Source organism: Acanthopagrus latus, chromosome 10 (assembly GCF_904848185.1).
Source record: "Acanthopagrus latus isolate v.2019 chromosome 10, fAcaLat1.1, whole genome shotgun sequence".
Lineage (NCBI taxonomy): Eukaryota > Metazoa > Chordata > Actinopteri > Spariformes > Sparidae > Acanthopagrus > Acanthopagrus latus.
This window is the reverse complement of record NC_051048.1, coordinates 22204250-22218171: the sequence shown is the minus strand read 5'-3', so window position 1 is coordinate 22218171 and position 13922 is coordinate 22204250. Positions and strand designations below refer to the sequence as shown.

The window sequence follows — 13922 nt, the reverse complement described above, 5'->3', positions numbered from 1 at the left end:
CACATTACCTTCCTTGTTGAAGTAAAATCATTGCCACTAAAAGAACTGCATTTATGAAAATGAACTACAAGTACACAACATGTTGGAAAATGTCCTGGTGGATCTACAGAGTTGCACAGAGTTCAGGCATTTGAATTTATTCAATAACACTAATGTGAGGCACAAATCAGCTGACAGCTTGATGTACCCAAGATACAAATGTGAGCGAAGTGCTTGATCAAAACAAACATTAAATCACTTTACATAAAAGCCAGGAGTGACTGCTGTGATCAGATGCAGACAGTACTGATCTGTATGTCACTGCAGCAGATGAGACAGAACAGCTGGGCTGTATGATCCTTCAGTCCAGTGATGAGCCTGGGATCATGTCAGAGCTCACCACATGAGAAGCAGCTGTCTAAAAAGAAACTATGACGCGTTCAGTCAGCGGTGAAGATCCTGGCAGCGATGTCGTCTAACAGCCAGTCCACTCCGTCTAACAAGTTCTCTCCGGTGACTGCGCTGCAGCCGATGATACACCAGTGATGAGTTTTAATCTTATCCAGAGCCAGCGCCTGAAGAAACACACATTGTGGTTCATCATTGATAAATCCAACTGTAATCTGGCATGAATTTAAATCAGCAATAACAATATAACTCAGATTAAGTCTGGCCTCACCTCTCTTATTGCCTCTTTGGACAGCGCTCCTGGTAGATCCTGTTTGTTGGCAAACACCAGCAGCGTTGCTCCAGCTAACCTCTGCATGGAGGAAAGGACACTCTTAGCTCTGAAGGTTTATATGACAGAGTAATCTGACAGTCCTTTAGTCTTATTCCTCACATCCTCTTAGTTTAGAATGAATTAATTTCAATAATATTTCTGTTTTATTTTTGTGTCAGTTCAGGTGGATTTAAAGCAATTATTAGGTTTGAAAGCATCAAACCCATCTGGCAAAGCTGTCACAAGACCTGACATGTGCGTCTCATCCCTCCAGTGTTGGTTCTGTGTGTACCTCCTCCAGCAGCAGAGCACTGAGCTCCTGCCTGCAGTCGTCCAGTCGGAGTCTGTCTGCGCTGTCCACCACCCACACCAGCCCGTCTGTGCTCTCGAAGTAGTTCCTCCAGTAGGAGCGCAGAGACTTCTGACCGCCTACATCCCAAATGTTCAGCTTAAACCTACAAACACACAGGAAACATCGTTGAAAGCAAAAAAATGAATAAAAAAACATAAATACAGCTGGTCTGGAGTAATTCATGTCTCTGAAAGCCATGGCATCCTGAATTGATTTGAAAAGATGTTATTTATTGTTATTTTACACATAGCTCTCACAGTACAGGCTACAAACATACAATAATCTTATAGAAAATGATGCAATACTGCGGCATAAACTACCCAAAGGTGTATAATGAGTTAAAACTGGTACAACAAAAGCAATAAAGTACAACATACACACTGATGGAGCAGTAATAATAATCAGAAATCTTCAGATTAGTAGTCCGACAATGACAGGGAACATTTCACTGCATTAGGGGCAGGTACAGAACATTATGCTGACAATTCTTACTTAAAGGTGCACTACGTAGTTGTTATGCCATAACAAACTAAATAATCTCTTTGCATGGATGACTGAATAAACAAGCTGACAACACAGTTTAACACTGTTTTACTTACTGTCATGTGTTGGATTGTGTGTTGTGTGTAGGAGTGTGTGTCGTGTGTTGAAGTGTGTGTAGTGTGGTGGAGTGTGTGTCGTGTGTTGGAGTGTGTGTACTGTGGTGGAGTGTGTGTCCTGTGGTGGAGTGTGTGTCACGTGTTGGAGTGTGTGCAGCGTGGTGGAGTGTGTGTGTCATGTGTCACTCTGAGCATCAAGCCAGGACTTTGCTGTGTGCGCATGCGCGTTACCCTTTGTGCTCCAGCGTCTTGATGTTGAAGCCCAGTGTTGGGGAGATGGTGCTGATGTCTTCTCCGTTGAACTTCTTGAGGATGGTGGTCTTCCCCGCGTTGTCCAGACCTCTGCACGCGCAAGGTTAAAGAGGAACTCTCGCACCTGATCACGAATTATCCAGTGACACTTACCACTCTTAAGAGCTAGCAGGTTAGCATGATGCAGCACAAAATGCGCCACACAAACGTCACAAAACGACACGTATCACATAATATCTGATCATACACATATATAAAATGCTGCTCTTGTGTGACTGACAGATAAAGTTATGATGAAGTTGGGACATGTATGTTAGTTTGTTCCAAGCTAAGCTAGCAAACTGTTACGCACAGGATACAACATCAGCAGTCTCATTTCCCGCTCCTTCTGCTTCATCTTCTTCAAAATCGTCAGCAAACCCATCGCGGCGTCGTCCCAGAAACTAAACTGCAGTTATAATAAATCTTTCTGTTTTATATCTACTTTTACTGACCTATCGTGAGAAAGATGTTCAGCATCCATGAGCATTGCGAACCAGGAAGTGGCTGACATGCTAATCCCGCCCCACGCAGCCACCGAGTGGACAGCTGGGTAGTCAGCGAACGCTGATTGGTTGTTAGAGACGTCCGAAGCTGTTGATTGGTGGGTGAGCATTTTGAAGGTGCGGCTGTGATGTAGAGGCGTGTTTGTGTGTATTTGGCGCCTCCGTGTGTCTGTTAGCGGAAATGACGTGTGTGTTGAGCAATCTGGGGATGTTCTGTCTCAGCTGGTATCCAAATATATGAAAGTCCTGACTGTGGTGTTTACAAAACCCCACGTTTGATAATAGAATAAAACACGGTCGATATCGTCGGAGAATAATAATAATTAATAAAATTCTGTTAGCACCATACAGATGTTTTAAACAGTCCAAAACATCCTGCAATTCTATATGTTTCCAGTTTTCATTCACACTAACACTTAAAACTTGTTCACAGGGTTTCATCGACATTAATATTTTCAGTTCTGCTTACAGTATTCACCTTGTCTGACAGAAGCATTAAAACAGTGGAAATAAATCTCAGACATAAGAATTACATATATAATTTTTCATGAGGGAAACGCACATTGCTTTCTAAATACGTTCATAGAGGTGCTTTCAGGTGTCCATTTGACAGCTGGCAACAATTCTTAAAATAAAACTTTGAATAATATATTTGTGTTAGCTGGGCATTACAGTCTTATGTCATTATGGGATATTTGCCGCATAATTAACAAAAGGTCCCTTAGCTTCTGGATTTATAATAAGCACTAATATACAACGTTATATCAGCTCAGTCAGTACTGGCTTGGATATAGTCGTTTATTGCTTTTGGAAAAGAAAGTAAGCCACACAGAGAAACAGAAATAGAAACACAGGATCATGAATGGCGCTCTCTCTACCTGTGGTTGCATCATTTCCTGCTGGGAACCAGTAACAGCTGCTGGCTGCAGGCGGAGGGTTTGGTCCATCATTTCCTGGCACTACAGAAAAATCCCCCGCACGTGAGGGAGGCGCCACCTCCTCCTTAACTTGGTCATTGAGCCGCGACCTGTTCCTGTTCAGCCACATCTTATCCCATTCATTCATCCTGCTGCGTTCACTTCCCCTCGAAATTAACAGTTCAGAGGTTATTATGTGTTCAACCACACGCACAGACCAGGCCAGCACACCTGTACGATAATAAGACTCAGTGAAAACCAGCAGCCAGACAGCCAGCCAGCCAGCCAGTCAGCCAGACAGTGTGTCGGTAGTTTCCAGCTTAGAAACAGTCAGTCTCTCAAACACGGTGCTGAAAAGTGAAACTAACACACTGCACGTGAACGCAGCGCAGCCCCCGCAACCATTACCCGCAACGGGTCAGTTTAAAAGAAAGAGAAACTGAAAGCAGCATGTCGTTGCATCATCACCAAACTCCTGCAGAAAAGCACTCAGACACTCCGAGCGGCACAGCGTTAGACTCACAAGTCACCAAGCAGCCGTCAGACATCAGTTTGCATCCAGGGCACCCAGCGTTGTCCGGTTTATTCTGACTTTTCTTCTGATCCAGAGTCAGTCACAGTCAGTCCGGGCTGCAGAGGCGCGCAGGTCCTGCGCAGCTCCACAGCGTGAATGAACCCGGCCACTACTGCAGGGACGCTGCGCGGGTGATCCGGGCGGGCTGAAGGTTCGTCAGCCAGCCAGCCGAGTCCTCTCCGGGCTGGAGGAGATGTCCCCCTTATTCATGGAGACCGGGTCCGAACCCAACAGCCCCAGCTCGCTGTCAGCCGAGGACACCCGCAGCAACACCGCCGGATCGGTAAGTTCTCATCATTCATTCATTCATTCATTCATTCAATCAATCAATCAATCAATCAATCAATCAATCTAAAAAAGACAGTAATCTGACCACATTAACAGCCTTAATGAAGTGTAAATGTTATATTAATTTAATGGAACCATTTGAAAAAGAAAGAGAGAACTTCATGGCTGATATTTCTATAAACTCAATCAACAAACTGACCTTAAAGGAGAAAACAGGTTCATACTGCTTTACTCTGTTTACAGGTGGCGGACCCTGCCACCTGTAGCTCCAGTGTCCTGGGAGCTGATTCTCCTCTGAGAACAGCTTCTTCATACACTTATCAACAAATGAATATTTCTGAGTGTGTTATCACCTCTTTAATATTGTGAACATGAAATTCTGACATTTAATATTGTTATTTACAAAATGTAATCCACTCTGATTCATGTGTTTCAAGGACGTCTTACAGATTTGTATAGTTATTAAGTGACACTGAGCTCAGCAAGCAGCTTTCTTCAGTCCCTGTAATAAGTCTGTTATTGGCTGCTCAGAGGGAAAACCCGGAATCTGTCAAGACGCTGTGATGGCAGAACCCCAAGTTCAGTTCCAGCTGGAGACATTTTTTGAATGTACCTCTCCTGATGGAAAACAGAGTGAAACAATGATGGAAACGTGGTTTCACAGCTGAAGATGGATCAGAGCTTTGTGTTATAGAAGTGTTCCTGTTAGAACAGTCACAGTATGGTCTGTGTGTCGTACTGTTATCTCTGGACTCGTCTGGTTCTGTCAGTGAACACTGTGATGAAGTCGAGCTGACACCTTGATGATCATCAGTGTTTCATGTGTTCACTGTTCAGGAAATCCAGCTGCTTTCAAAGCCTCACTGTAGGGAATCAGCCAGGAAGATGAGCGTCTACCTTCACATGTAGTTTATTTATTGACTTCGCAGAGGCTTTAACATCACGCGCTGCAAAACAACTTCCTGCTTTAATAGAGAGAACTAATTTCACATGATTAGTTAGTGATGACCTTGTGACCTATGGACTGAATCTGAACATGATGCAATACCAAAAAGTTATAAATCATTCTCAGGCGCAGTTAATCTAAAGAGTGTCTGTTGCATCCATGTGTGCAGGGGAGAGAAGGAGACGGGCAGCCGGCGGGACGCAGAGGGATGAAGAGGCAGGAGAAGAACAGAGACGCCGCGAGGAAGAGCCGCAAGAAGCAGACGGAGAGAGCCGACGAGCTGCACGAGGTCGAGACGCTCGCCGCTTCTCCTCTCCTACACCACTTAAAGTCATCAGCCTGAGATCCCTTCACTTTCTGTCTCCTCTGCTACACCTCCCTGCAACACACACACACACACACAGCCTGAGTGTGTGTGTGTGCGTGTCTTGTGTAATCTGTCAGCATGCTTGAACCGTTTCTTGTAAATACTCTGCTTTAGGAGAAGGGCTTCAGCTCTCTGGTGAGCCCTCCCATTGGCCCTCCCCTCCTCCTCTCTGCCCTACACACACACACACACACACACACACACACACACACACACATACACACACAAACACACACTCACTCTCTGTATTTTTTTTCCCTGAGGGGCAAATTCCAAAGGTGGTGTTTTCTCAGTGAGCGCTCTTCACCAGTTTCCTGAAGTGCTGAGTCTGAATTTCCGATTGGATTTGATGAAGTGAAAGATGCCCGACCCAGAACCTTCATAACGCGCCCTGCTCACAACTATTCTGGGATGTCTCGCTTAATAATCCGATGTAACAGCAGAAAGCGAGGGGCGATGCCCTTATGATCAGGACTTCCTCATTTTCAAAACTTTAAACTATTTTACAGTTGTCATGTAGAAGGAGCGTCACAGTGCCGCCTGGACCAGAACTGTGACTAACATGTGGCACTGTTGCTGATATTGAAAGAACGATTTGACATTTTGAGAAATGAGCTCACGAGAAGATTGATGCCACTCTTGTGTCTGTACAGTCAATATGAAGCTACAGGCAGAAGCCTGCTAGCTTAGCTTAGCATAAAGACTTGATGTAAGGGGAAACAGCTAGCCGCTGTCCAGAGATAAAACACAAACGTTGCAGGTCTGTACGTCACTGCTCCTGGCTGACAAAACCTCCAACAACACAACTTGTCTTTTTACACTTCCTTTTGTTGTAGGTATTAAATAAACAATATCTAACGTGTTAGTTAGTTAGCATTGGATATTTGTAACCTTTTTAGCTAGGCTTGTTGTTTCCCTGTTTCCATTCTTTATGCTAAGCTAAGCTAATCATCTCCTGGCTGTAGTTTTGTATTTCCTACACCGACGTGAGAGTGGTATCGATCTTCTCACCTGACTCTTGGAAGTTTAGATAGTAGCTGCCTTAGCTTAGTATAGAGAGTTGAAACCATGAAAAAGCAAATCCAGCTCAGCTCTTCTTAAACTTAATAATTACCAAGTTATGTCTAATGTCAAGCTGCAGTTCTTGAAGTAACAAGAAATAGTCCCTAACATGACCCTCTGTAAAACCACAACTTGTCTTGTTTACACTTCCTTTTCTTGTTGGTGTTAAACAAACAAGATTTAGCATGTTAATTATTGAGCACAGGAGATGCTGGCAGGTGGATTCTGTCTCATCTGTGGTAAAACTTCTTGTTCCTGGTCTTCATGTGAGGCTAAACCAACCAAGCGTCTCCCGGTTTTAGTTTCATACTTACCACACGGGCGTGAGAATGGTATCGATCTTGTCATGCAATTCTTGGTAAGTACACTGTCGCTGGGACCAGCAGATTACACAACACATAACAGCACTTCGCAGAATTGGGAAGTTGAAGATCAGATGTTCACTGATCATCGATTACGCTGTTAGATTGTTCTTGTAACAAGTTTCTCAGTTCTTCAGTCGTGTCAATAACACAAAACATGACAAAGGTTCCAAACTGATCTTCATAATTCTGTCAGCGCGATTTATGATGTTCAGACACACACACACACACAGTGTAGTTTACTGTGTTGCCTCTCTTGGCAGTTGAAGGCGTTTCTCTTTCTTTCTCCTCACACCTCATCTTACCTGTTAGAACCAGTTGTGTAATTGTGTGTTCATTGTGTGTTCACTGTGTGTGTGTGTGACGAGTCCAGAGTTTCACTTTCTGTTACTCTCCTTCTCTTTGAGCTTGGCTCTCTGTGTGTCCTTAACGTTCACAGATGTCAGCAGTTCACGTGCAGGTCCAGGGTCAGTGAACGTGACACACTGCTGCATAGCACCATAGTTCGACCTCACTGAGGAGAATCTGGGGCTCCACTCTGCTGTCTTGGCTGTTGCTAAAAAGTTAAAGTTTACTTGATTGATAGTCTGGAAAAAAACATTTCTAGAAACTAAATATGAGAGGGCTTGTGTTCTGTGGGGTTTCCTTTCAGATTTAGATTCTTTATTGGTCAAATGAAGCATTCCTGCTCTGCATTGATCAGCAGGGGGTCATAACCCTGCCTCCCTCCTCTGCCTCCCTCCTCTGCCTGCCTCCCTCCTCTGCCTCCCTCTGCCTCCCTCTGCCTCCCTCTGCCTCCCTCCTCTGCCTCCCTCTGCCTCCCTCCTCTGCCTCCCTCTGCCTCCCTCTGCCTCCCTCTGCCTCCCTCCTCTGCCTCCCTCTGCCTCCCTCTGCCTCCTCCCTCTGCCTCCCTCCTCTGCCTCCCTCTGCCTCCCTCCTCTGCCTCCCTCTGCCTCCCTCCTCTGCCTCCCTCTGCCTCCCTCTGCCTCCCTCCTCTGCCTCCTTCATGCTGAACTTGCACTGCTGCCACTTAACAGTGATATTTTCCGCTCTCCTTCGAGGTCCTGACTTTGGCCACACATCATCTGCTCTGTGGCTGTTGTGCTTTCTATTACAGCGCTGGAGAAAGGTCGTTAACGAGGTGTCGTTTGTGTAGCTGGTGTTTTATCACAGCGGTCCGGCCTGGCTGAGATTATGTGACTGCCTTTATTATTCGTCTTTTGATGTATGTCTTTAATCAGTTTTTATGGCCGGTGTGGGATAATAAAGACACACTTGACTCAACTTGACATTAACTAGTCTCTCTTTACTCTCTCTTTTGCTATCTTCTCCTCAGGAGCTCCAGAGACTGGAACAATCCAATTCAGCGCTCCAAAAGGAGATCACCTCGCTGAGGAAAGACTTCCAGCTCTACACAATGGCCCTGGAGCGCCACAAGCCCTTCTGCTCCCTCAGAGACTCAGCAGCTCACCTCTTGGTTTCCCCCTCGACCAACTCTCAGCCCGGCCCCAGCCCTCCTCGAGTGTCTCCTCAGGCCTCCACTCCAGCTGTGGCTCCATCACTCTCTACCTCCTTGACCTCCACCCTCGACCTTGAAGCCCTTAAATCTCTGGAAAGCCCTTATCGCTCCTCCTCAGCTCCTACAACATCAGCCTCATCGACCGCCTCGTCTTCTGAGCTCTTCACCCGCTCCGGCTCTGTGACTGCACCTTATTCTGTCTCCTTCTCTGCAGTCTCTGCTCCTCACTCTCTGTTCATCAATGATCCTCCTTCTCCAATCAGATCGAGGCCGACTAACGTTAAGCCTGTCTGCACCAGCCTCTTTTCAAACCCCTCAGCCTCCAGCGCTCTCTCCACAGCAGCCCGGCCTCAGTCGAGGCAGGGAGCCGTCTACCATGGCTCTTCACTGTCAGAGGCTTGTTCCTCCACATATGATCCTGGTGCAGCCTCTTTTCAAACGGCTTCATTTAAAGGAGCGTCGCCTTACTCCAGTGCAGAACCAGAGAACACAGGCCTGGAAGTGCAGGGTTGTTCCATGAATGTGCCCCAACTTCATTCAGGCGCCTTCACAGAAAGTCAGATCAGTTCAAGTCTGCCGCCACCTCTTTTAACATCAATGCTTCAACATCCTGCTCTTCAGTCGTTCTCAGGGTCAAACCTGGAGCTGACTGTTTCCTCAAAGCCAACAGACAGTCGACACGCTGCTTCCAATCCTGCGTCCTTGCTGTCTCTGCTCACCGTCCCGAGTCCTCTCCCTGCGTCTCAGTCTACCTCCAGCAGCTTGGATGCACCTCTCTCTCAGCCCCCGCTCTCGCTGCCAGCGCTGGGGGATCCGCTGGGAGATCTCTCCCTGTCTGAGCTGCTAGAGGTCAATGATTGGATACTACAATAACCAGTAGCACTACATGCTGCACAGCAAAAGAACTCCACATTCCTGATGCCAAAATGGACATTTAATTTATATTTTTCTATGTTTTGGGTCACATGGAACCAGATCACAACATGAAGACCTTTGACCACTGAGATCTCCTGCAAGACCTCCGGGTCAGCTTCAGCTTCCTGCTCCTTACAGAGCTCCTGTAGTATTCAGTGAAGCGGTGCTGGTCCATACAGAGCACCTCACTGAGGAGTCCAGTGTTCCTGATCCTGTCCTGCAGCTGCTCAGATCCACAACTCAGAACCCAGAACCCAGAAATACAACTACAGTGAGTGAGAGACGTTTCCATGAAATGCAAACCAATTATGCAATAGTTATTTTTACAGGTGGATCTTTCACAATCAGAAACTGCGTTAACTTGACTCAGCACTGAATGTAGCGTTCAGAAAAGGGAGGAGTGCTCACTTCCTCGCTGCTTCATGGAAATGTCATGAGCAGAACTTTCCATCAGATCTGCAGCGTGGACCCGGCCCGGCTGCATGTGTTAGTCGCTTTGAGTTAACGCTTTTCTTTCTGCTGACCTCAGAACAGATGATGCAACACACTCGCTCTCCTCACATGTTCTGCTGCTGCTGATCATTTATTTATATATCTGCAATATTTGAATCCACCTTCTGAGGTTTTTATAAAGCTACAATTTATAGTTCTTCATTCCTTATGATAACGTAGATTAATCTCTGTTCTTACTCACTTTAAATTATGTAATTACATTAATTCTACTTCCCGTAATTATGCTTTTATATGACAGATTGTTCACTGGCTTTGGTTGATGCTTGATCAGAGACATGAGGTGTAAATTCTCAAAGTCGTCAGATTGACACAGAGTGTCTGCTGGTTTCTGGTGATTTCATTCATTTCAGTCGGTAAATGTTTATCTGATTGACTGTTGGTTTGATTGTCGAAGTGAATCTTCCAAAACATGAGTTATACTTTACAAATAACCAGAGCAGAGCTCATCTCTGCCCCCCACTGGATACATCCAGACATGATTACATGAACACTTCATGTGACGACTAAAGACATCTTTGTTTTTACTATCAGATGAGCTCTGTGTCATGCTGACAGCAGGATGTGTGATGAGGTTGTCAGGAAGCTTCATTAAGGACACTGATGGTAACGAGTCATTAAGTGGTCCAACAACACCAGTGGAACTAAACCTCCGATGAACTCACTTCCTGTGACCACTCTCAGGTGTAGCTGCTCACCTTTAGTTTGGGAAGTGTCACTGTGGGAAATGGAAGTGTTAAATGTAAAGAGGTGCAGCCGGGCTTCAGCTCCATGACTGTATCTGAATGACAATTTTGGATTATTAAATGATGATTTATTATTATTGATTACTCTGCTTTATATCCATAGATACATAGGAACTATATGAGAGTCTAGTGTTGGGCTGTGTGTGTGTGTGTGTGTGTGTGTGTGTGTGTGTGTGTGTGTGTGTGTGTGTGTGTTCTGACTATTTAGTATTTATCAGGCATTAGATTAATATATTTATGTTGTAATATTGGTTCCTGTAGAAAAGTTATTTGCAAATAAAACGTTTCATTAAAACATTCTTTTGCTTTTGTTCAGTTTACAGTTCTGCTTTATCTTTGATATGTTTTAATATAATAAATAAGTACAATTATAATGTAACTACAAACATTTCACTTCTATCAGATGAAAAGTTGAATTCATTAGCAGTAAAACACGCCTGCAGTTTTCATGGCGACTAATGTTTCCACACTTTGAACAGATGTTATTCAACAACAGGTTCATGATGTTGCTTTAATAAACTGCGCGTTGTTGTTTATCAGAAATCAATATTACAGATCAGAAACATTTAACTATGCTCTCGTTATGTGTCACACATGGTGTCCCCTCCAGGAACAACTGTAGTAGCTTTGGTGATCCTGCTGACTGAACACAACACGGACCGAGCCTCCGGGTCTGAAGAGTGGAGCCAATACAGAGGTAGATTAAAGGAGCACTACGTAGTTTTGGAGAAGAAATTTAAACTCAGAAATGTTTTATTGAGAATGTTAATGAGGTAATGATACAAACTACAAAACATAACTGAATAAACGTTCTCACAGGAAAATAAGGTCTGAACACTGTTCAAAGAGGGTGGCAGGGTCCGCCACACAGTATGAAACTGTGTTGTCCTTTAAGTTCAGGTGGTTTGTTCAATTCATTCAGTCATGAACAACAATTCAGTTTGTTAGAGCATACAACACATGTGTCAAACTGATCCAGTAAAGGGCCAGGTGGCTGCAGGTTTTCATTCCAACCAAGCAAGAACACACCTGATTTGGATCAGGTGTGTTCTTGCTTGGTTTGATTGAAAACCTGCAGCCACATGGCCCTTTACTGGATCAGTTTGACACCACTGGCATACAAAATAATCATTCAATACAGATCTTTCTCTGATTAAAAGTTCTCCCCACAGATTACAGAATGCACCTTTAAATCTACATTCTTTCCCTTGGACAATAGCTAGCATTAGCATTGGACACATTCATATGAAGTCTAGAAGTAAAACACATAGATGTAGTCCAATGCTAACATTAGCTTGGAAGTGGTTGAATGCTAATGTTGGTGAATGAGTTATCACATAACTCCCTGTAGGTTTTCACTACCATCATCTTTTCAGTTGCTCATCAATCAAAATGCTTTCAAATTCAAATGGAAACAATTTCTTTGTTATACGACTTTCAACCTGGAATACAGTGAGATCTTGTTATCTCAGCCTTGTAGCTTCCTCCTCTCAGCCTCACCTCCAGCCTGACATGGTGGCCACTCACAACACTGCAGTGAGAACTCCCTCGCTCCCTGCAGACGTCTGTGAATCTGTCCACAGGGCTTTGATTATCATTACGACTCTTTCTGTTAGGATTTTTGATGCATGGAGGTTTAAATATTTGTAAAACTTGTGCAAAGCTGACAAGAGATTTAAAAATCTGCATCACCTTTGCATCTGATACCTAGTTGTTCTATACAAATCCATACATCCATACTCATTTTATTTATTTTTGAATTCTCAGCTGTACTTTGTGTTTTGCACTAACTATGAAAGTTTAGCTGATCATGTGATCTAGCCACAGCATGTCAGCGTTTCACTTAGCTCACTATTTTGGTTCCGTGCAGCCCGTGGACCTGTAACTATTGGACCTGTTCACCCCTGTGAAAGCTGCTCAGTGGCACGAGGCCAAAACTGCTCGACTTCCATCCTGGCTCTGGCCGGGTTCTTCTGGGTTCTTCCAGGTTCTGGATCGTGTGGTCCACTGAGCATGTGCTCTAGAGACATCGAGCCAGCTAACTTCCTGTTTATCGGCCGGCTAACTTGAATGAAGATGAATTAATTTAATGGAGCAACTTGTGTAGACTTTCCAAGTGTTGTTGGATGTCTCACTCTGCTGTGGCTGTGTGTGTCCACTGTTCCACAGAAGCTTCCATCATGTTAGCTGGGAACAAGTGTTTGTGGGCTGCAGGCCGTCACATGATGCACCTCAACAAACATCATCACGCTGAATATAGACTTCATCAGACTTCTGAGTGATTAGCCTGCAGATGTTGTCCAGCAGATTCATTAAACACACCAGTAACTAGACCCAGTAACCTCCAATCAGCCACCTACTGGACTGATGGACCCCAGTGTCTGTCCCAGAATGCAACTGGCTGAGCTCATCTGCGACACAACACAGAGGAGGAGGAGGAGGAGGAGGAGGAGGAAGAGGAGGAAGAAGAGGAGGAGGGGGTTATGGGAGGAGGCAAAGGGGCGCAGGCGCGTGTGATTACGCACACCCTCTAGCTGAATATAAGATTATGAAGCTGAGTGTGTTTGCGGTGAGAGGAGCAGTGAGGAGGCTGCCAGCGCAAACACACACACACACACACACACACACACACGCTGAAAACACACTGACCACACACTGAACACACAGCAGAGGTGTGACTTTGAGAGGCGCGTGGATGACTGCGCTTTTGACTGTGTGCGTGTGCCAGAGGAAGCTTGAGAGAGAGGACAAGTGGCTCAGAGAGGAGAGGAGAGGAGAGGAGAGGAGAGGAGAGGAGGAGAGAGGAGAGGAGAGGAAAGGAGGAGAGAGGAGGAGAGAGGAGGAGAGAGGAGAGGAGAGGAAAGGAGGAGAGAGGAGGAGAGAGGAGGAGAGAGGAGAGGAGAGGAAAGGAGGAGAGAGGAGGAGAGAGGAGGAGAGAGGAGAGGAGAGGAGGAGAACAATGGAGGAGACTCATGGATCCTCAATGCCATCTACATCCACCAGCACAAACAACACGCGCGCGCACACACACACGCACGCTTACCTCAAATAGGCAGCGAGGAAAATGGGGGGAGGAGGGAGGGAGGGAGTCAGACAAACACTGACGCGCGTCAGAGCTTCGCCTGCTGGAGGAACATTTGGTCGCAGCCCGGCTGAAGCCGCAGCCAGAGGTGTGCAGCGGTGTGCAGCGGTGTGCAGATGTGACGCAGCGGGCCACTAATGACGCATCTGTTGAGAAAGAGCCGCTGCAAAAAGAGAAGCCACATAA

At 45.4% G+C, this 13922-nt stretch overlaps 2 protein-coding genes across 3 annotated transcripts; one reads left to right on the top strand and one right to left on the bottom strand.

Annotated features, from left to right (window-relative positions):
• Window positions 1-25: 25 nt before the first annotated feature.
• arl2 (ADP-ribosylation factor-like 2) lies at window positions 26-2473 on the bottom strand. The gene is made up of 5 exons (XM_037111994.1): window positions 2263-2473; window positions 1883-1993; window positions 993-1155; window positions 659-739; window positions 26-554 (listed from the first exon to the last, which is right to left on the bottom strand). The coding sequence occupies exons 1-5, from the start codon at window positions 2325-2327 to the stop codon at window positions 420-422; spliced, it is 555 nt and encodes a 184-aa protein (XP_036967889.1). The 5' UTR covers window positions 2328-2473; the 3' UTR covers window positions 26-419.
• Window positions 1939-10771, top strand: batf2 (basic leucine zipper ATF-like transcription factor 2). 2 transcript variants are annotated; one of them, XM_037111992.1, is made up of 4 exons: window positions 1939-2075; window positions 3974-4222; window positions 5343-5462; window positions 8301-10771. In XM_037111992.1, the coding sequence occupies exons 2-4, from the start codon at window positions 4133-4135 to the stop codon at window positions 9354-9356; spliced, it is 1266 nt and encodes a 421-aa protein (XP_036967887.1). In that variant the 5' UTR covers window positions 1939-2075; window positions 3974-4132; the 3' UTR covers window positions 9357-10771. The 2 variants fall into 2 exon arrangements, with proteins under 2 accessions (XP_036967887.1, XP_036967886.1); XM_037111991.1 differs by lacking the exon at window positions 1939-2075 and having other exon boundaries at window positions 3332-4222.
• The last annotated feature ends 3151 nt before the right edge of the window (window positions 10772-13922 follow it).